Consider the following 24,546-nt stretch of genomic DNA (forward strand, 5'->3'; position numbering starts at 1 on the left):
TTTGTCGAATTGGAAACAGAATAATTTAAGTTTACTGTACAATTACAGAGTTGACACTGAGTATAAAACTTACAGCAAATGGAAACATGCTTTCCCTCAGCATCACTACACTTAAAGACCATCATACACACCAAATTTGACCTTCATAGCTTGAATGGCTTATTTTGATACAAAAATGAGTGGTTACCATGGCAACACATTTTCCTTAAACCAGCACATTGGTGTCTTGCAAAACTACACTTTTAGATCATGATACATACTAAATTTGACTTTAATTGCTTGAATGATGGAAAAGTTATTCGATCTGCAAGGTTTTGGTAAAATTGTGGTTACCATGGCAACGGTTTGTGTGACGAACACAAAAATTATGTGTTCCACATCTATACCTCAGGGCCATAATGCCTACCAAATTTGGTTTCAATTGCTTGAAAACTGTGGAAGAAGTTCACTCCACAGGATTTAAAAAAAAAAAAAAAAAACATGTGCGGTTACCATGGCAACGCATTGTCCAATACAAATACAAAGGACATTTTGCAAAACTACACTTAAAGAGCATCATACACACCAAATTTCACCTTCATAGATTAAATGGTTCAATTTGATTAAAAAATGAGTGGTTACCATGGCAACACATTTTTCTCATATTAACACATTGGTGTCTTGCACAACTACACCTGCCGACCATCATACATACTAAATTTGATCTTAATTGCTTGAATGATGTGGAAGTTATTCAATCCACAAGGTTTGGGTAAAATTATGGTTACCATGGCAATGCTTTGTCTGACAAACACAAAAATTATGTGTTCCACATCTACGCCTCAAGGCCATAATGCCTACCAAATTTGATTTCAATTGCTTCAAAACTGTGGAAGTTGTTCACTCCACAAGATTTCGCAGAAAACATGCGGTTACCATGGCAACGCTTTCTCAAGTACAAACACAAAGAGTGTCTTACATAACTACACCTATAGATCATCATAGATACCAATTTTGAAATTCATTGCTTAAATACTAAGGAAGTTATTCAATCCACAAGGTTTGGTAAAATCATGGTTACCACGGCAACGCATTGTCTGACAAACACAAAAAACACGTCTTGCACATCTATACCTCAATATCATCATTTACCCTAAGTTTCATTTTAATTGCTTCAAAACTGTAGGAGGAGTTTGCGACGCAAGATTTTGCAACAGACCGACCGACCGACCACCGACCGACCACCATCACGGTGATTCCTATATACCCCCTTCATACTATGTGTGGCGGGGGTATAACTAGCAATGTCTGACTGGTATGCCCCCGCCACATTGCATTATTCTCCCACAGGTCTGTTGTACACCTTGACAGTGTGAGATGAGATTCACGGTGAATCAATCACCTGACTGGTAAAAAATTGAAATAACATGTTTGAAAGCTTGATGGCACAATCACAAATGTGTTTAATGTTTATACATTCCTTGAAACAGATTCTATTTTGATGATAGCTAAAGTGTTTTCAGAGAATAAGTATTGCCCTCTGACCCCACATTTTTCTTCAAATAATCATTAACTGGTAATATCCAATTTTCATGACAATACTTTGAGCTATTTTCAAAATATGGGGAAAAATGGTGACATTTTAACATCATTTTACCTTTGATCCCATGGCCCAAATTTTTCTATGTGACCATGCATCACAACAAGAACAAAAAATTGCACACCTGATTTTGCGTGAGCACTCAAAATAGTTGAAACAGGTAAGCTGGGTCAATCTTTAGTTTTGTACACTTTCTGGAAAAAAAAAAAAAAAAAACTTCTTCTGCATAATTCCAAAGTGAGGGATAAAAAAAGCAAATGGGAAATTGTGAACACGCATGATCAGGTATGGTTTAGAGGCCCCTTTTTATTATCTACAAACTCTTCCAACACTCTACAGTCCTAACTCTCATAACCTTTGAAAAGATGATGCTACTGGCTCGAAAGTTAACTTCAATCCTGTACAGAATGTGCGTATAGAATATATATGCAAAATTTTTTGCCCTGATAATCCCTTCATTGTGGTTGCTAGAGTTTCACATCCTGTTTTTTTTTTTCCCCCATTCATTGCACAGCGCACAGCTTGGTGAGATTATGTGCTTGAATAGAACTTAAACCTTGAAGCTTCTTTTCTCAGTACACTCTTTTCAAGAGTGTGAACTTTCTTTCCACTATTTAGACAGGTTAGGAAAGTCTGTTTATAGTATTGAGTTATACATCATTATAAAGCTTAAGAGTCAGTTCTTTCAGAATCTGCCTTTCACTATTAATTCATGTTAGGTGACTTTTTGGTGGTTTTGTGATGCAGACTTTAATACATATATTAACTCATTCCTAAGTAATACTTGTATATACCCTAGTCTAATTAAGTGAATGTATTCAGTAATTTTTCAAGGTATAGAGAAAATACTGTAATTTCAGCAGATATGTTGATTTTCACCTGACCTTTGACCCCATTAACCAAAAAATCATACAAACATCATTGTAAGCCAAGTTTCATTTGGATGCCTCATGCTGTTCTTAGTTATGATGTCCACAAAATTGATAACGGACAGAAGGACAGACGGATGGGCGACAACCCAAAAAACATAATACCTCTGGCGACAATTCATGGTGGAGCCATAAGAGGCAAAAGTGTCATAACAGATATGAAGGAAGATCTTGGATGTTTCGTGTTTTCACAGTACTTAGTCACAACTCCATTCATAAATTTCATGAGGTTGATGTTGTCAATGTACAATGCATTGCAAGACCCAAACTTAGCTTGCACTCAAATCTTAACTTAATCTTTGTTTTCAAGTTAAATGAAACGGAACTAGAAAGATCACTTTAGAATTGGTAACTGGCATGCTTTTTGCCATATTGCATGGTTCTCCCAATAGGTCTACAGTACGGCTTGACAATGTGAGATGACAGTTCCACATAATTGGCAAAAAAAACCCCAAAACACCAAAAGTTGAAATGACATGTTTGTCACAAATGTGTCGGGTGTCTAGGAACTAAGTTTCATTTGGACGGACGGCTAAAAAGAGAGCAAGTATTCAGGAGTTTAAACAATTTCATTTGACCTTTGACCCTTGCCCTTTGACCCCATGGATTTTTAGTGAAGGGTAGATTCACAAAGAGCAGACTTGACCTTCAGGCATTGCATAGATATGGGGGGGGGGAATAGTGAAATTTTAAGAATATGACCTTGATTTTTGACCTTTGACCTTGGGCATGTGCACCCAAAAGTTGATAGTCACAACTTCATAGGGACGTCTCAAACTACATACTTGTAGGGTTAACAAAAGAAAACTAGCTTGCAAATGTGGTTGCAACCAACATCAATAACCAACATCAATATTGGTAGACTCTCTGATTCCCATAGCAAAAATATTCTTGGGAAAAAAAAACAAATATGACATCACAATATCATCTGTCTCTTCATACCACAACACACTTTACTGGACTCACACTGTTCTGTCTGATTCCTCTACAACTGTCTTTTTATGATAACTTTGATAAGGATGTCCGTAACAAGCTACACTTGACCTTTGACCCATGACTTCTATAAACAATAATATTTAACCCTGATTAAACATATGCATATACTGTGCTCCTTCCTTCAGTACAGTACATGCTTGAAGTCAGTGGCATTTCTGGCAAAGTCTCATACATGGCACAGTAGTAAAGTTTAACTTTGATTTTGCCCAAAATTCTGACAAGAAGTATGACATCAATGGATGTCCATAAACAAACACACAAAAAGTTTACCTTTCAACCAAATCTCCTGAAAATGAAACAAGAATAACAAATATTTGCATACTCACTTATTTACATACTCACTTACATAGTTCATACACATCAAGTTTACCTTTCTTCTCAGCAAGGCAATGTAGATGGTGAGAGCATGCTCTTCGATTGTGCCATGAATTACGTCTGCAGGGCTGACAAGAAATGATCAAGGTGATAGACATGAATGTATATAATCTATCTGTTGCAACAAAGTCAAATAAAGAATGCTTTGGATTAATATTCCAACTGTTCTACAATGTGTTTCATGGAGCATGAACTTCAACAGATGTACCAGGTACTGCACAAAATATCAAAACTGTTAATGAAGCAAACCTATTCTCTTTTGACAATTGAAGATTATGCTGCTATCAGATTTCATGAGCATATTTCTCCTGAGTTACAGGGTTGTAGAAGAGAAATGATCAACAACTGATAAGTTACAGAATTAATTGAAAGACAAAATTCTACTTCAACTTTACATGTTGGAACTAGAAATGTCACTATGTCAACTGGTATGCCTCTGATACATTGCATTATTCTTCCAATAAGTCTACAGTACATCTTGCCAATGTGAGATGAAAGTTACATGCTATTAGCAAAAATCATTATCTGGTAGTAACTCATCCCTTTTTTAATTAAAATTTTTTGAGCTAATTTCAAAATATGGAAAAAAAAATATAGAAATTTTAGCATTTTCACTTGACCTTTGACCCCATAACTTAAATCTTCCCCTATGGAATCACTGCACTGAATGTATACACCAAGTTTGTTTACGTGGATACATTGAGTCTTTTTTCAAGGTATGAAGAAAATAGGGTAATTTCAGCATTAGATTGTGTGATTATCATTTGATCTGACCTTTGACTCAATGACTCAAAACTGCAAAAGTTTCATGAAGATGCCTTTAGTCATGGACAAAAAAACATGGATTTTAGAATTTCCACTTGACTTTTGACATTTGAACCCATGCCCTAAACCTTTCCCTAGAGAATCTTCATCTGGAATTGCATGTATACACTAAGTTTCATGAAAACACCTTCATATATTGTTTTGGCTGATTAATTGTAAAGATATGGGAGGAAATAGGGAAATTCTAGAATTTGACCATGACCTTATGATCTTTCACTTTGTGCATGTGCACCCAAAGGTTAATGGGAACAGCTTTGTCTGATCATACATACCTACAATGTAAATATGCTAGATGTAAACATGTTAAGCGCCACCTCTTTTTTCTTTTTTTTTCACATCGGATGTTATCCATGCAGCCAATTATAGTAAATGTGAATTTTGTTTCCCCAACATGTTCATGTGGACTGCAGCTTCCATTCTTCCTTAGTCTGTGATCTCGGGTATGTTTTGTGTCTGTATGTGTGTGTGCGTGCATGTGTGTGTGTCTGTGTGTGTGTAAGGGTGTATATGCATTTCAGGTGTGCCTGTGTATGTAATGTCAGGGAGGTGAGACGTCTCACCTCCCTGGTTATGTCAATCATGACGGGATGTACACTGTCCTCTTGAGTTTCTGTTTGTGTAGGTCCTGTACAGTGTGACTGTATGTGTGTGTGTGCATGTATCTGCAGGGATGTGCTTGTGTGCATATGATCTGTGGGTGTGTGACATCAGTACAGGTACGCTACATTACACTACTCTCCTCTGATTTTTTATGTTTAGTTACAATGTGACAGATTATGTGTGTGTGTAGATTTGTGTGTGTGAGCGTGTGAGTGTGGGTTTTTTTTTTTTTTTTTTGGGTTGTTGCTTGCCTACACCTGTGTGTATGTGTGTGTATTGGGGGATACGTAGAGGATATGCAAAGGATGTACATGTATGTTCTTTATTTGGGAGATAAATTTACTCAATGTTGCTGGATAATTTTATGGTTATTTTTTGAAGTCAGTAAAATGAAAATGCTGACAAGATGATTGTGAAGGGACAAATTGACATATGAATGCAATAACATGATTTTGAAATAAATATAAATATTAGGGAATGTCAATCATTTTCTTCATTAATGTTATATTTTAATGTGGTCAGGAAAAATGGTTTAGGTTGATGAAGCACGGACTTCACATTTCCTTATCTCTGTTCTTGATCTGTAAATACAGTCAATCATAATAAATAATAAACTGGTAATTATGTATTTGTTTACTTTATTATGAGTATATTATTGTATAATTGTATATTGAGAACTGTATTTTATATATATTTGTATTTATGTATGTACATTATGTATGCATGTAGATATCCCTATTTGTAAAAATGTCAACAGCAAAATTTCCTATATTGGAAAATGAAATAAGATCTTAATCTGATCTGAATCTGAAGTTTCATTTAGATATGTCACACAATGCTTACATTTTGTCGTCCACAAAATTGACTATGGACGAATGGATGGACAACTCGAAAAACATATTGCCTCCAGCTACACTTTGTGGTGGAGGCATAAGAATGTTCAAATGAATCTTCAGATAGATCTATAAATTCCTGATGAATTAAACAATGCAGGCAAGAAAATGCCTGGCTGCTCATCTGTTCTCCACCTCAGTGTGAGAATGACTACATCAAATCAGTTTCAGTTTCAATGTCTATTCTAAAAACACTCGAGTGTCTAGTTCTGGCTATTCATCACACACCAACACACACACAACCACACAAATATACATACACACACACACACACACACACACACATGCTTGAAAACAGTAAATCCTATCCTCTGGGCTTCACATAATCACTGGTAACAAATCTAAAACTTGAGAAGAGCTATTAAATCACAATGCAAACATGAGTACCATCACTCTAAAGAAGAAATTATGATTTCTGCTTACCATGAAATAAAACTTAAAAGTACTCAGCAGGAGTGAACATTTACAGAATGTAGACATTGGAGGCAAGGGTGAAATATGTACATGCTACATAATTGCACATACCGGTAGTTAAAATTGCAATGTTTAGACCTGGCTGAGGGTGGCACATCTAACAAGCTGTTGAGAGCTGTGATGGGCATTTGGCCAACTGTGTACTATACATCATTAAAATACGCTTCCACAGACTGACCATATCGTTCAAGGCAAACACACAAATTTTATGTATAAGAAGGCAGCAAAGCATAACATTTGTCTGTGTTGATCTAATTACATGAGCTATGTGAGAGTGTTGACTGTTTCATGAAGCTCTTTTTCAAGAGCAAGTTGCATGAAGTATGTGCAAGTGATTTAAGAGGTTAAAGAAAAGTGATTAAAGTCTGTGTACATTTCAATATAATTTGCCTGGCAGTAAGTATGAATGGTGCTTAACCAAAAGGCAAACATAATACTTGGTTTATACACCATATTCTTGTATTGTGCAGGCTTGTTCTTGGGGGGCATTTCATGAAGCAATTTGGTCGGATATTTTTCTGATATTTTACTGAAATCCTTGCATCTGATAGGCTGAGAGCAAATTTGTCCGACAACCTTGTCGGACAAAATGCTTCCTGAAATGCCCCCCCCCCCCCCCCCAGACGTAACAAGAGTGTGAAGATACAATATGATCTTTTAAGAATGTCTCAGTATTACTTTTAAATCGAGGGATAATAACCAACCTGCATCTGCAGCCTTAAAGTGTACCAATACCCTGAGTATAATGATTGCTATATTTGTAGAATATATACTTGCGACGTGCCCTCTGCATAATATCAAAATTTTTAGTCACTCCAATTTTGATTTATTGGGGTGTAAATGTAAATTTTAAAGGGTACACGAAAACAAAAACGACTTAAAATATACTAGTCAATCACCCAATTCATTTAATTGAATAATTGCACTATTGGTATTTTTTTCTAAAATACGTCTTGAACGATAGTGAAATGTAATGTGTGCGCGCCATCAGCTAATCGATCGACATGGAATCTCAATATCATTTGTAAAAATGTACACCTAGAGCTAGAACGTGCACACATCAGTAAGGGCGCTTATGGAGTAGAACTTAAACATGCAGAGTGCAAGTGCCAAATTGTTAAAGAGATTTATTGCAATATGTATACTTTCAGGGGCTATCACAAGTGAATTATGGTTATTTTGTGTGTATTCTAGCTGTACACAAATTTGATTTCCAGGGCATTGGTACACTTTTAATAGCTTTCACATTCAGGCTGCTAGTGACAAAGGCAATCTGTAATCCCATCGAGCTGAATTAGATGGAGCCGCAACAAGCCCGTGTTATGATAGGAACAATCCTTGCAAGTTATTTTTCTTACACCTGACGCTGAAGTCAAGTATCACCCAAGACGATGTTTTTTCCTCAGTCCTGTCATGATCGACTTACAACAAGTTGACCGTATATTGGATCTTTCCATAACTTACAATCTCAAAGCATTTACTCAAGACCAGCCCATAGTCCACATACCTGAGAAGTGACTTTGCAATGCCAAAATTATCTTCAGCTGCTATTAAGGCACTGGTGAGCTTGTTCACATAAGTCTCCTGAAAATGAAAAATGAAATGAGAACAATAACTATACACACTCACAAAAAGCTATAAAGAACAAGCAAACATATAACTGTATATATGAGAACGAGAAACACACACACATACATACACAGAAAGTAACAGCAAAATTCAAGAATGCTCCAACACAGCCCTGACCAAAATAATAGTATGATACTATAGCACATGCACTTCCTATATAACATTCTGCATTAATAAACACTATAAAAGTACAGCATCACTTTATGCGATGTTTCGAATGTAAAGACAATTTCTAAATCATGACATGAAATTTTGATTTCTATTGTGTTGTGTGGAAATGCCCGTCTTAGACCACAAGAAATGATTCTCATAACATAAGACTGAGGAAGCACTTCTGAACAGAGGTAGTAAGTGAGATCGGCTTCAAGTTAATCTAAAATTAAACCTGAACTTCAAATCAGTAGAAGCAAACAAGGCAACCTACACTGTACATGTATCATTTCACAAGGATCTTACCGTACTGCTGTTGGAGTAGGAGCAAAAGAGACCAATGAGCTCAGCTAGTTTGTTATTTTTCTCAAAGCTGCATGGAATAATGATGGATGAAAACAGTTCAAGGAATCGGTCATTATTAAATGTCTTACATACAGTAGTACTTGGATAATGGTTGCAAAATCATAGTATTACCACATGTATTGCTGGCAAACTGTCATACAACTTCAGGTAAAGAAATTCACAGTAAACACGAAAGGCATTGTCAATGGTTGCCTTGGCAGAAAATGCAACAAAAGATGTGATGGGTTGGTAGGGTACATAGATGTAGGTGGGTGAAAACCAATTTCTCTCTGTTTTAAAGGAAAAAAACTAAAACATTGGTATCCAAACAGTTGTGAACAGGCTAATCATTCACTGACAGGTGGTAGCCAAAGTAATAATATGGTCTTATCTGTCAACAGCAGCTTCTTCAATGATATATTGTGGTACTGCTACAGTACACTCCTGTTATAATGAAATCCTTGGGACTGGCAGTTTTCCTTCATTATGACGAAATTCCATTATAACCGAGCAAATACTGTATAAATACACAAACCATGAGTATATTGACTATTGTTTATTGAATACTCATAATACACTGAAAAGTTATGCCAAATGGGCTGCTACGTATCTCATTAATATCATTTAACATGTAACATTTTAAGAGAGCATTAAGTTGTTCCCACTTTCGCATTTAGTTTGAAAACACGTGTATAAAAAGTGATGGTTTAGGATTCAGTTGCAGTTCGTCATTCCAAAGTTCATTACCACTAAAGTTCATTATCACGAAGGCTCCCTATTTCAAAGGTTCGCCATGCATAGGATTCATTATTCCGAAGGTTCGTTAATCCGAAAGTGAAATAAAATGAGTAACTCTGAAGCTTTGTTCTTCTAAAGATTCATTATTCTGAAAGTTAGTAATTCCGGAAGTGAGATAAGGTTGTTGATCCCAAAGTGAAATAAGATTTGTTATTCAGAAGGTTCTTGTTGCAAAGGTTCATTAATCCAAAGAAAAAAAAGAATGAAATGAGGAATGATAGTCCAAAGGTTTGTTAATCAAAAAATGAGAAAGGCTTGTAATTGTGAAGGTTAACTTACACAGAGATGATATAGGGTCTGTAATGTTGACGTTTTGTCACTGAACTCACCTTTTTTTCCTCTCTGTCTTTAAAGGGGATGGCTAGTAACTGATCAGTGGGAATCAGTAGGAATTCTGGGGGATGATTGTTCCAATTCTTGCGGGATTCATTTAAGAGTATATTATAGAGTATGTCCCAAAAAAAACAAGGAAAAGTAGAAATTACGCGGTGCGTAATATATGTCCCCGCCGGAAGTAACATTTAGTAGCAAAATGTACAATATAGGTAAAAAGATCAAGGTCAAAGGTCAAAGAAGTCAAAGGTCAAAATTCTGTGTAGAAGTTTTGAAGCTCTCATCTAGTGCCATCACATAAAGCAAACGGAATCGAAATCGGGTTAGAAATGGCGAAGGAGTAGCATTTTGTAGCCAATGTACAATATAGGTCAAAAATCAAGGTCAAAGGTCAAAGAAGTCAAAGGTCAAAATTCTGTGTAGAAGTTTTGAAGCCCTCACCTAGTGCCATCACATAAAGCAAACGGAATCGAAATCGGGTTAGAAATGGCGAAGGAGTAGCATTTGGTAGCAAAATGTACAATACAGGTCAAAAATCAAGGTCAGAGGTCAAAGAAGTCAAAGATCAAAATTCTGTGAAGAAGTTTTGAAGCCCTCACCTAGTGCCATCACTTAAAGCAAACGGAATTGAAATCGGGTTACAAATGGCGAAGGAGTAGCATTTTGTAGCAAAATGTACAATATAGGTCAAAAATCAAGGTCAAAGGTCAAAGAAGTCAACGGTCAAAATTCTGTGTAGAAGTTTTGAAGCCCTCACCTAGTGCCATCACATAAAGCAAACGGAATCAAAATCGGGTTAGAAATGGCGAAGGAGTAGCATTTTGTAGCCAATGTACAATATAGGTAAAAAATCAAGGTCAAAGGTCAAAGAAGTCAAGGTCAAAATTCTGTGTAGAAGTTTTGAAGCCCTCACCTAGTGCCACCACATAAAGCAAACGGAATCGAAATCGGGTTAGAAATGGCGAAGGAGTAGCATTTTGAAGCAAAATGTACAATATAGGTCAAAGGTCAAGGTCAAAGGTCACAACTGAAATTCTGTGTAGAAGTTTCAAAGCTCCCATGTAGTGCTATCATATAAAGCAAACAGAATCAAAATCGGGTTAGAAATGGCGAAGGAGTAGCATTTTGAAGCAAAATGTACAATATAGGTCAAAGGTCAAGGTCAAAGGTCACAACTGAAATTCTGTGTAGAAGTTTCAAAGCTCCCATGTAGTGCTATCATATAAAGCAAACAGAATCAAAATTGGCTCATAAATGACAGAGAAGTAGCAAATTGAACATTTTGATCACACACGGACGCACAGACGGACGGACGGACGGACGGACGGACGGACAGACGGACGGACACACAGACACACACACGTACGGAGCCCGTTTCATAGTCCCCTGCTCCAACTCGTTCGGCGGGGACAATTACAATGGGACCCCCCCCGCAATGATATCTTTAAAAATAGTGAATCAATCTAAATACAAATTGAGGGTATGAAACCATAACTCATTGCCCACATCTTACAGAAAACCCCATTCGATTTGCTTCAGTGGTCAAAGAGAAATGAGGAATTTTGTAGAGGATGTCGGGAATCTCTTTTGTCCAAGTTCTGTCTACTATTCACGCGCTAGAGCATTGAATTGCTAACATTGGAAAAATTAGACTCATGACATGCTTTACAACAATCTACATTTCTCTGTGACCGCTTAACCAAATTGAATGAGGTTTTCTGCAAAATAGAGCTAAGATGTCATATTTTAAGGCCCCGAAGTAGCACTTAGACAGGTCGATCATTTTGGATGTTAGCAATTCGAAAATTTGATTGTAATTTTTGAGGGACATACTGCAGTATGTCAAACAAAAATTACAATCAGATTTCCGCATTGATAACATCCAATATGATTTTTTTTTTTTTCAATGCTACTTCAGGGTCTTAAAATATAACATCTTAGCTCTATTCTGCAGAAATCCCCATTTGATTTAGTTAAGCGGTCACAGAGAAATGGGGATTGTAGTAAAGCATGTCATGAGTCTGATTCTTCCAAGTTCAGCACTTCGATGATTTTGTGTGTGAACAATAGACAAAACTTGGACAAAAGAGATTCCTGACATCCTCTACAAAATACCTCATTTCTCTTTGACCACAGAAGCAAATCGAATTGGGTTTTCTGTAAGAAGTGGGTAATGAGTTATAGTTTCACACCCTGAATTTGTATTTAGATTGATGCAATATTTTTAAAGATATCATTGCGTAGGGCCCCGTTGTAATTTTTTTGGGGACATACGGTATTGTTGCGTGAAAATTATTTGCTTCAGAACAGTCTCATATTCAAGTAATGTGCGGTTTAATGTTTCCAGGCTAGCATGCCTGTACAGTGATGGAGCATTAAACTGCACATTACTTGAATATGAGACCGTTCTGAAGCAAATCATTTTCACACAACAATAGATATATGATGTACTCTTAAATGAATCCCACAAGAATTGGAACAATCATTCCCCAGCATTCCCACTGATTCCCACTGATCAGTTACTAGCCATCCCTTTTAAGATTAACGAACCTTATTTTATGTTCTGATTAATGAACATAAGGAGAAACAAAGATTCCTATCATTTTCGGATTGAATTAACAGACATTCGTAATAAGAACCTTATTTCATTGTTGAATTAATGAACCTTATGGACAACAAACCTTCAGAATAACACAACAGTCAATGTTTGTAATGACCAACCCTATTTCATTTTGGCATGAACAAACATCTAGGTATACCAGAATCTGTGTGTTTTGTAATAATAAACCTTCAAAATAACAAACCCTATTTCACTTTGGATGAACGTATCAAAATATTAAGTTCTCCTCAGAAACAGTGCGTGAAACACGGAGCAAATGTAAAGTAATTTGATGCGTCCGCCCATGCAAACGCTCAGGAAATGTTTGTTCTACACTATTCTTTTTTTAAGCGATCCGCATTTCATTGTCAATTTCCCACAGAAAAGATTTCATTGTAACAAAAATTTTAGCTGTGACCGTGTTCGTTATAAGCAAATTTTGTATCACAGGCATTAGTGTCAAAAATTTTGAGACCTGAACTTTCACTTAATTATAAAGAAATTTCATTATAACCTTGTTCATTGTAACAGGAGTGCACTGTATACCAGAGGGCCCTGTCACTGTTACGAAATACCAGAGCATTTATAGCTAAACACCTATTTTTACACCCCAGTCTATAGGGACACCATACATGTCTATGTAAAACAATGTAATTCAAGGATGTAGGCATTTAGCAGGATTCAATTTCAGTTCAGTTGGAGAGCCAAGAATCTTACTCACTACACAACAGTGCCACTTCATCACAAGAGTGACTGCTATATGTCAAGATCATGATTGTATTTTATCATAGCTATCATTGAAAGTTGAAATGGGAAACAAAATAGTGAACAGTTAAGGTTACAATGGTATTTGATTTTCAAATGTCAGTGTGATGAGAATTCAGCCCACTGGGTGCAAAAATATTTCAAAGCATTGTACTAAGAAAACGAGTCAAAATTTTATAATGTAAATGGTAATCCCAAATCATTTTTCTGGGCGCTGTAATCTCACCATTGAGTTAAACTCTTCCCCACATCCAATGCATTCTCTCCCAGCTGACTTGTACACCACTGAAGTAGCAGCTTCTTTCCATTCCTCACTGTCTTCTGCAGGACTGGTGTGTCTGTACAATAAAATATACATTATGTTTTCAACAAGGTGAAATTCACACATCCATGTTTATCAGGAAAAGAATCAGCAGAGTACTCTTGATGAAATAAGGTAAGATGATTGATCAACAAAAACTACAGACATAAGTTTTCCAATATAAAGTTTGTGTCCACATGAATATGTGCTACTTAATTTCCACTGAAGCCATTTGTTTTTAATGTCAGGAATTGCAGTAGTTTTCCCATCTAAGCAACCGTGGCATCAAAACCTTAGGAATTCATAACTTTTGAATTGATTATCCTCAAAATTTACTGATGTGCTCTACTCATATTAAGCACTGCATTCATTCAATCAGCACATACATTGGGTTTCATTTCTCTTTAATTCATAGGTCTGTACTTTATGCTGATTTAAATACATTCTACCACCATTTCAACAACACCCCCCCTTTTTTTGTGTGTTTTTGACTGGCACAGTCAAGTATTGTGTCAAGTGTCTAACTGAAGTGGCTGCAAGATTGGCATGCCTCCTGCAGGCTCATTTACTATCCATGTACTGCGAGACCCTCCTAGCTAGCTATATAGATACATTCATATGCAACATGAGGATGTCCCATATGTGATGGTTTTTCATTGCCTTATCAATCATAAATCTTTTTCTTTCTTTTCTCTCTTCCTTTAAATGGTAACTGATTTCATCAATCAATAAATTAGAACTTCCTAGAATAGTACTGCAGCATTAACTTCAATAATTCTCGAAAAACCTACAAAAAGTCCTCAATTTATTACACATGGGACGTCTGATGATAAGCCATAATCTAATTCACATAATCAATCACAAAATGTCTAAGCTTTCATACCAAGTCACACTACTGTAGATGTCAATATTCTTGCACAATTAATTTTTTCCCCCAAAGAGGCTAAAAAAAATATACATACATACTTTGTAGAATATGAACATGTACATTCCCTGGTTCTTGAATTCACGCTTTGCAACTGTCAACCCATTCAAAAGAAGCAGAGAAAACTGTGAAGATATTATCACAGGCTTAACAGAATTGTGCTAGCCAAAAGTGGCACGAAATACGCAAAAATAATGTACCACTAAAATTTCTGTCTTTACAGTCTTATGACAAACTTCTTATGTCCACAAATGAATCAAATATCACTTTTGTTCATTTGAATAAGCAGGGCCAGCGCAGTGTTTTCAAAAGTGTGGGGGCTCACTTCCGGGTTTCATGAGCTAACAAGCAAAAAAACAAACACACAAACAAAACAAACAAACACACACCTTATGTATTCCTTTGTATGGTGCACAAAAAGCGTGGGGGCCCGAGCCCCCACGGCCCCCACGGCTGCGCCGGCCCTGATAAGTATATATATTTTTTAAACTGTTCCATACGTAATGCTGTATTTTACATATGGTCATTTTCAAACGTGAGTGACACGACAATCTGAGAGTGAGAAGGGCACATATCTTCCCACCTGGAGGTTATGAATGGATCATGACTATCATTTTAAGTTCAATGTAGGACTGGCATGTACCATTACCAGTTGGATTTGAATTCTCCAATTAACAAGTAAATTATGATTAAAAAACGATGCGTGAGTGACACGACAAATTTCGGACATGGGTTTCTGACCATTAACGGTTACAGCTGGATTCGTGCCAAAGTAGTACTCCAAGAGAACCATGAGTAATAGTGCATGTACATCAATAGTGTACCTATCTAACATATAGTCACAATCAATCCCTCCATCTCTGTTGTAAATGGTTCACCCTTACGTGCCGTGAGTGACACGACATCCAAAACGTGAGTGACACGACAAGTGCAAAAATTCCATAATTATCTCAACAATGTAACTTTTTTGGTATTATGTTCATGGTAACTCTGCACTAATAACCAATTTCTATTCTAATGAAAACTAATGTACACATTGTAAGACTTCAACAAATGTTCAGTCCGTAATTTTGCACTATGAAGGATTTGTTTTACTCTATTTCTTCTACACAATTCTTTCTAGGATGAGAAAAGTCTGTTTAGAAAAAATCGTTTGTTTGCTTCCACATCGGCTTGAAGCTACTAAAAGTGATTAGTTGTTTTTTCTTGTTGTTAGCTCATTGTTGGAGAAGGACTACTGCTGTGACTTCATTCTGTTCTAAGAATGGCTCTCCTTTGCTGCACTCAAAGCAATTTTGATGGATTCTCGTCTTTTCAGAAATGTCATACTCCAAGCACTAGCCTCTTTACAGGATCACTTAGTACAGTCTGACCACAGTTATCACTTTTCTGGATTGCTCAAAAATCAAGGCAATAGACTGCATGGCACATGAATGTCTTTGCTTGTTCAGTACAAAATGATATCTAAAAGTACAAAACACTTGATTCTTATGCAAAGTAATAGTAATTCAGGATGTAAATGTTGCTATGATACAACATTATATTTCTACAAACCAAAATACAGTTGCTAGAAGGAACAAACTGTAGACTCTGAGGAAGGGGTATTTCCAGTCACATTCCTTTTCATTTCCACATTATTTGAATGATGAAACATAAAATCATCATGTAAATAACTGGATTGAATAGTAAATTGGTAATGTCTTTTGTATGCCCCTAACACAACTTGCATAGAGTGTCATGTTTGAGCACATCTCTCTTTTCTGACAAAATGTGTCGAGATGGCTACCAGTCATGACATGGTCAGATATTCACAATGTAAGTCGGAATGTGTTTCACAGACAAGTCAGACAGCAACTGATCATAACACTATTAACAGGGATGTTTCTGTTTCTCTTCTCAAACAATGTTTCAACTCACAATCTTGCCAACACAGTGTAATCGCTCAGCATGATATGCTGTTGCTGCTGTTACATACAGAGTTTTAGGTTACATCAATTGCCTGAGAGTTTCATGGTAAAAATATATAGATCTATAGAAGATCATAATGGATGCAGAAGATTGGTCAAAACCTTGTTAAACAGTGCACTTATTGCTGATGAAAGTCTCACATATGACAATGTTTAATAGATTATGCAAGGGCTTGGGCATTCATTATGACAGATATCACTATTGCAGTGTAGAATCCAAACTATTACTCTCAATCATAACTTTACCTTTAAATACTTTTTCTACGAATGTGTAATGTCTGCAACATGGCGATGTAATGTCCATAGCACTTTTTTTTTATTGAATTATGCAGGTATTTAAAGAACTGTGTGGATGTGTTGTGTGATATCACACTTTAGCTTTGCATTTGAATTTAGAACAAAATTTGACCAAAACACTGTTTTCTACCAAAACTTGTATGTCAAAAATAGTATGGACATGGCACTTTGAAAGAGGTTGAAATTTGAATATATAATATTATATTTTATCAGATACCAAGGAGGATTAATCAGCTGAAAGTCATTTTATAGTGAAAATTTCTACTTCAGAAGATCTACATGCAAATTTTGCCAAATATGAATATTTTCAGCAAAAGACACACTATTTCAATAGCTGAAAAATACTGGGGTTTTTTCCAAATTGGACCAAAAAGTGTTATATCGGTTTGCTATGACCCTTCCTACAAATTGTAAATACTATCCACTGTGAAACAAAGTTGTTTCTGGATATTTGCTTATTATTTTTGTTTTTTATTCTTGGGGGTTTTTTTTTAGTGGAATGCCCACATGTAAAAGATATGGTGCCGATTTCAAACACAAACACGCTGTAACATGCAGATGAACTCATCATAACCAGACTATTCCTGTTGCAATGGGCAAATCTGAAAATAAATAGGGAAAGCTACAGGAGGCCTACTCTTACCAAGGATGACATTTGATTATATTCATTGTTTCCATTTAGTATAATGTTTTAATGATTAGTCTCTGTCCTGATATGTGTACAATATGATATCGTGAGTGACACGACATATCGTGAGTGACACAACATTGTGAGTGACACGACAGAACTTTGACTGTAGATTCTGGCTTTACATATTACAAATTGGACAAAGTTACTACACATGAAATAAGGTATTATGAAACTGTATTTGCTCCTGTATTGGGGTAATTTGATTTTCAAAATGCACAGCTCTAGAAAGCTTTTTATGTTTAAAACGTGAGTGACACGACAACCATTTTTGAAAACTTTGAAGCCCTCATTTGTTCTGAAAATGATTTCTGAGAATATGTAATGCTATTTAGGGGATAAATACAATACTAAGGTTTTATCTTATCAACAAATACTCTTTAAATACAAATATTCTATCATGATTTGCAGTATGTGAATTTTGATGCAAAAATACACATTTTATGACATTAAATTACCCAAGTTCTAAATTTGCTGTATTACGAGATATAATAAATTATTTTACGTAATCTTTATGGAAGAATATGGTCTAAGATATCTAGTTTCAAAAAATATTGAAGCCTACTGATTTCTTCCAAGTTTTAATTTTCACCCTCATGTCCACTTTTGTTTGAAAATGGCCATATACATAAATACAAATGAAACCCTTGAAATTTGCACAAGATGATACAATGTCTTTTGCATGGAATTTCAAACTCATACTTATAAGCTGCACAACAATAGCAAACATCTTGACATTGAGCAAAGATGACATTTTGCCTGCTCTGGGGACCATATCTTGGACTTGCCCATATGCACATCCAATTGAACAAAGTCTACGCATGTACTTACAAGTTTTATTGCCCAGAAAAGTTCAGCAATGCTAAATTTGTTATACATACTGAAATTACTCCAGAGTACAAGCACTGCATGGGCAAATGTATTTCCTTAATGTAATTTGTGTTTCATGAGTGGATACACACAGTAGCATGCAACAACACACTATTGTAACAAGTCAGGTGGAATATCATGAATGATAATGTTAGATGGGTTTTTAGAACAGAAATTTAATGAAGAACAAAAATTAACACTACAATATCAAGTGTATGAAAATAATAGACTTTAATTTGGCATTAATATGTGCTGAGATACTGGTATTCCTTTTCAGTTACTGCAACATTTCTCTGAAGTTGAAAACTGTACTTACCACGAGAATGAATGGTGAAATGAAGAATGATAGCCCAGATGACATCCAGAATGCATTTTAGTTCACCATTCAGCATTCCTAATGTTTTATAGAGAAATTTAGAGCTTTAAAGTAGTGCTACGTACAAGGTTCACACACAATGACCCCTATGAATGTTTTCAATTGCTTTTTTTTCCAATGTAAATAAAGCCCTTTTCTCATATTTCCTCCTTCGCTCTGAATGACTGACAGTTATTACATCAGAGTGTAAACATAAAAGTGCTCCTAAAGCTGTAATTTCACTACACATCTACTTAAGTTGGACTTTCATGAACAGAGTGAAATTAAATGGACTGGGATAAATTCTGTTAGCACCAGACCCCCCCCCCAAAAAAAAAAAAAATAATAATAATAATAATAAATAAATAAATAAAATAAAATAAATAAATAAATAAATAAATAAAATAAACAAAATAAAAAGTTCCAGGATTTCACAGTTTTTCAGGAAACAGATATATTGGTTACAACCACATACAAATAAGGGGTGATGATGTCATTACATTACATGTCTGGGATTATCATAAACATGAGTCCTCATTCAAAGTTATTTTCTAAATATCTTTAAATGATCATGCATATCAAAATAGCATACTCTTTTGAACAAGCCTATGGGAGTATTGTGAGGTGCTGATGATTTACTTTTACTCCCTTTCATCAAAGTCAACTGCATGCAGCATAGTGCCGAAAATTGCTTAGTATCAAAGAGAAGGCTGTTTTTTATTGAAACACTAAAAAAACAAAAACAAAAAAAAAAAACTGATGAAGTGATTTAATCACTATACAGTACTTTCAAGGAAGCCTTAATAATGTGTTTATCAGTTTGTGCCATAAAGTGACATAACTTTGCTAATGTACTTTTTCCCTTTTTCAATACATATTTCTAGTGCTACTTATGTTTTCTCACAGAAATGCTGATGTAGATAATGTCACATCATCAAGTATTCTCACTTTTATCTGATTTCAAATATAATTTTCACCCACGAGTCCATACTGGCACAGGATGAACCTGAAATTACATTGTATCATCCCTATTTCTCAAAGACAATTCAAGTATTTGATATACGTCTAGCCAGTACAATCATCAATATGCATTTTTAAAGAGATGAGGCAGTTTCAGTGCTGCCCTAAAACAGCATAATTGTCTACACTATATCTTGGGTAATGAGCAAATTCAAGGTTGCAAAAATTTAAGGTTTTGCAAAAATGTTACTGTTTAACAGCAAATATGAAAATCTAAACATCGCAAATCAAAAGATTGTTAGACTGTGGGTATCTGCAACACACATGACTAGATCACTGATCCTTCTATATTTTATTTTACAACTGAAATCACATCTCTCTCTTGCTCTCCCACCTGTGGCTGTTACTTTTAACCGCACTCCCAGTCCAAGCAGGTAGTCCAGAATAGTTTGGACTCTGTCCAGAGATGACACCTCATCGTCATTGCCATCCTGCCATCAAAAACAGGACAAAAAATTGGGGAAAAAATTAATCTGCACTAAATGGAAAATGAACAGAGATGAAAAATGTTGAAATTCAGATGCATAGTCTGTTATCATACTTGGCACACATGTATTAATTTCTGCTGTATGAGAACTAAAAAGAAAAATGAAAAATTTAAATGAATTTGCCCTATAATTGTTGCTGTCTGCTCTCTAATTGGTGTCAATCAGAGAATCCTCAATGGCATAACATTAAAATATGCCCAGAAAACAAGGAGTATGTATTGGATATTGAGGTTTGGGTCTGGTATAATACCAGATGTAAGACAATAACATCAGGGTTAGTACAAACTTGTTTGAAAGCAAAATCACTACTCCATGATGAAAATACACAATGAAAATAGGATGTGGAAATGCAATTCACATCTTTTACCTCAGAGGACGGGAAGAGCTGAGTATCTGTCAGAATGTGGATAAGGAGGGCAAAAATCCGACCATCTTGGAATTCCTTCAGTTCGTTGATGACAATGCCATGTTCACACAATAGGCTATTAGCCCAGTCAAGGTACATCTATAATACACAGGGGAATAAATTATGCATTCATAGCATCTGCATACAGTTGTACCAGGTACTTCATGTCATAAATATACAAAGACATGGGCTACAGAGGAATATCCATGATGAACTTGGAAACTCTAGTTACATTCAGACGGCAATCCTTAACCTGGAGGATAGCCAACCTCGAGCATAAGTTCTGTGGGGCGCCAAGTGTCACACAGTTCATTTTGTTGACGGAATGACCACCTCATCACCAAATCAGTCATTACATTGATGAAATTACTCATTTCTTAATGAAATCGACCATGCAACACTTGGCACCCCACAGAACTTATCCTCGAGGTTAAGGGTGTGCACAGTTCTGGTCGAGGTGAGGATTTCGCTTTTAATGTTTTGCGAGATATTCAGAAACCACTCTATGAGATGTCAAAGAGCGTGCAATTCTACGGGGTATCAAAAGTTTATTTGATGAAAATCGGTTTCGAAATGGCTGAGATATCCAAAAACAAGGTGAAACAAAGAGATCGTAATAAAAAGCGTGGCCTGTCGCCTTTTAAATGGCTGAGATATCCAAAAACAAGGTGAAACAAAGAGATCCTAATAAAAAGCGTGGCCTGTCGCCTTTTATTATTATCACTTTTTTGGATATCTCAGCCATTTGAAAACCAATTTTCATCAAATAAACATTGAATCCTTCTTAAAATTACATGCTCTTTCAAAGAGGTGTCTCATTATCTCACTTAGGAAATGTTCAAAACACGAATCCCCACCTCAACCAGTACTGTACAGTCCCTTTAAGGATCACCGTGTGAACATAATTTTTGTCTTTGACTCCAGTAGATTAAGAAGAATGGTGAGAAAATACACTGTAGACAATTCTACTGACATGTTCAAATTTTATGCATGCATACAAAATTCTTCATAAAAAAGGTTATTCCTGCCAACTAGAAAGCCTGCCCAGGGTTTGCTTTACATGGGGAAAAAAAAAAATGCCTCCACTGGGTTTCAAGTATTGAATTACATTGAGAATGTTGTCAACGGAGGAATGGACACGACTTTGAAAGAAGACAGTGGTATTGAAGTGGCCCACTAAGTAAAGATTGAATACAAAAGTAATGTATTTTAGATCATGTACATGAATAACTTCACACAGAGAAAGAGAAATATGAGAGAGAAAATTGAGATGGTATGAAACTACGAAGAATGATGTCATGTGGCAGGGAGAATATAGTTGGGATATTACATATAATTTCAAATGCAATCTTAACTAGTTGAAGGGGAACTCCAGCTGATTTTCAGACTTTTCCAGTGGAACAACGATACATTGGCTGCACTGAGTACAGAGTTTCAGAAGTTATAATGATTGGGATAAAAATAAGATTTTTTTTTCTTCAAAATTTGTAACATATCTCACAATGGACTTAAGGATGATGAAACAGCAGTTTCACCATAAGAATGCATGAGTGGTGACTCAAAGAAGCAGAACAAAAGAAGAGATATTGACCGTGAAGTGCATGAATACTCCATTCAGCACTGTACTTCATGATCCCAAATTTAACTGCTTGCAAAATTGTTAGGAAGTCCCGATTTTCAAAAATTTAGACTCACTAAATATATGGCGCATACATCATTTGTGACCGTGCATCACAAAACGAACAAAAAGTTGCACACACTAATTTTGTGTGAGGACTGAAAATAGGTGAAATGGGTCAACCTAGCTGATCTTGACTTTTTCATATTTTCTGAAAGAGCAAGTCTTCCTCTACATTAAGCTAAAATTTGGGATCATAAAACGGGCAGGAAAGTGTGTTTTTTAGCAGTTTATCTCGAACATTTTTTGGTAAAATAGTGTGATTAGGTGTGTCTTTAGAGTCCCCTTTTTCATTTCTTGTACACACTTGTACACACTCTTCACTTTCAACTCCAATAATTTTGAAAGGATGGTGCTACTGCTTTGAAAGTTGGCATTATTTATGGACAGAATGTGATAATAAGGCATGCTCAATTTCAGTTTAATCTGATAATCCCTTCATTGTTGTTACTCTGGTGGTTTACATCCTGTTTTTTTGTCCCATTCAACACACAGCCAGCACGGCTTGGTAAAGATTAAGCGCTTGAATAGACACTGTACTTCAGAGCCTCTTTTCTCAGTTCACACTTTTCCTGAGTGTGTGCTTTTTTTCCCCACTATTTAGATAGGTTAGGAGAGTCCATTTGATTTGAGTTATACACCATTCTAAAGCTTAAAGTCTGCTCTTTCAGAATATGCTCTTATCTAAAATTTCATGTCTGGCAACTTTCTGTTTGTTTTGTGATGCAGGGTCACATTTGGTTAATATGTGGACATTAGAAGCTCATCACATGGGTTGTTTTACAACCTGGTATGAACTTCAAATTTGCACATTATCAGCATCCTGCAAGAATACAAAAATTAGACAAAATCTGGTGTGACATATTATTAGGCCAAGTTACCCTTTACCTTAAACAACTAGATCTGCAATGAACAAATTTGAAACTATAGTTATCAATGTACTTACTCATAGTATTAACTTAACTCTATCATTTTTGGTTCTAGAGAAAAACTTTTTTGTTTGAGGGGGGAAGGGTGGCTGCCCACATCCCCCCCCCCCCCCCCCCGCGCCCCCAGGTGGGGCATGGTGCCCATTTGAATAACTTGGGATCCTACAATTGTATCTCCCTAGGGATGCTACCTGCTCAGTTTGGGGGAAATTCATCACAGAACTTTCAAGAAGAAGATGAAAATGTACAATTTAAGCCTCAATTTGGACCCCTCAGGTGAGCTAAAAATGCTGTGGCCATGGCAGCACAATGTTTGACATTATAACAAAAGAAAAGTTTGCATATTTTCCATTATGGCGGTCACACATGTCGGATTTCAAGCCAATTCCTCCAAAACTGAGGGAGCTGGATCCACAATATTTTTTGTATGATTTTCATTCAAAATACACTGTTACCATGGCAAAACATTCTTCAACAAAAACAAAAGATAAAGTTTGTACATCTGCATACGATGCTGTTGATGTACATAGTAACACATTGTTCAACAATGACGGAAGATGAAGTTTGCACGGAGACTACATAAAAAGGGGTCAAGAACCCACATGTGCCATATTTCAAGCTAAATGCTTAAAGATTGAAGGAGTTAACTGAATCCACAGTATCTTTCGATTGTCCAATTTTGATTCAAAATGTGCTGTTACCATGGCCATGCATTGTTTAAAAAAAAACCTCTGTTGCCATGGGAACACATTACGCAATACTAACGAAAAAGGTGTTTTGCACATCTTTCTTTGATAGTGGTCACACATGGCAAATTTTGGGTTAATTGTTCAAAAAATGAGCGAGTAGTTCGATCCACAACATTTTGTAAGATTTTCTTAAAATTTGCTGTTGCCATGGCAATGCATTATGCAATACTAATGAAAAAAGGTATCTTGCACATCTTCCTTGGATAGCAGTCACACATGCCAAATTTGGGGTTAATTGCTACGAAAATGAGAGTATTGTAGTTCGATCCACAAGCTTTTATAAAAATTTGCTGTTGCCATGGCAACGTATTATGAGATGGGTAATTCCATGGGGTTGGGACTGAAATTGTGACATACAAGTTGAAAATTCAAGTTGGGTAAATTGAAATTTCCTTTTTCCCCCTGATTTGTTACTCCCATTCTTCAACATATTCCACTAGAAATCTGTTTATTACTTCGCACACTTTCAGTCAGCATGGGTAAACAGGTATGGCAAAATACCTATGTTACACGGACTTCATTTGTTGACATCCTTCATCATTTTGTGTTCTGAAATGATAACAATGAACACATCCACGTTTTT

The 24,546-nt window shown here is 36.0% G+C and overlaps 1 protein-coding gene across 1 annotated transcript in view; it reads right to left on the reverse strand.

Annotated features, from left to right (window-relative positions):
- LOC139726569 (uncharacterized) overlaps positions 1-24,546 on the reverse strand; it is a 69,572-nt gene that overhangs the window by 20,153 nt on the left and 24,873 nt on the right. Inside the window, exons 3-9 of the mRNA XM_071637561.1 lie at positions 20,569-20,706; positions 20,048-20,144; positions 18,655-18,732; positions 13,517-13,628; positions 8,757-8,823; positions 8,179-8,255; positions 3,875-3,947 (exon numbers count right to left, since the gene is read on the reverse strand). Coding sequence (XP_071493662.1) covers positions 3,875-3,947; positions 8,179-8,255; positions 8,757-8,823; positions 13,517-13,628; positions 18,655-18,732; positions 20,048-20,144; positions 20,569-20,706 — 642 coding nt within the window. The remainder of the gene's footprint in view (positions 1-3,874; positions 3,948-8,178; positions 8,256-8,756; positions 8,824-13,516; positions 13,629-18,654; positions 18,733-20,047; positions 20,145-20,568; positions 20,707-24,546) is intronic.

Source organism: Diadema antillarum, unplaced genomic scaffold (assembly GCF_040938485.1).
Source record: "Diadema antillarum isolate AM-2024a unplaced genomic scaffold, OU_Dant_1.0 seq00000089_RagTag, whole genome shotgun sequence".
NCBI classification, from domain to species: Eukaryota; Metazoa; Echinodermata; class Echinoidea; order Diadematoida; family Diadematidae; genus Diadema; species Diadema antillarum.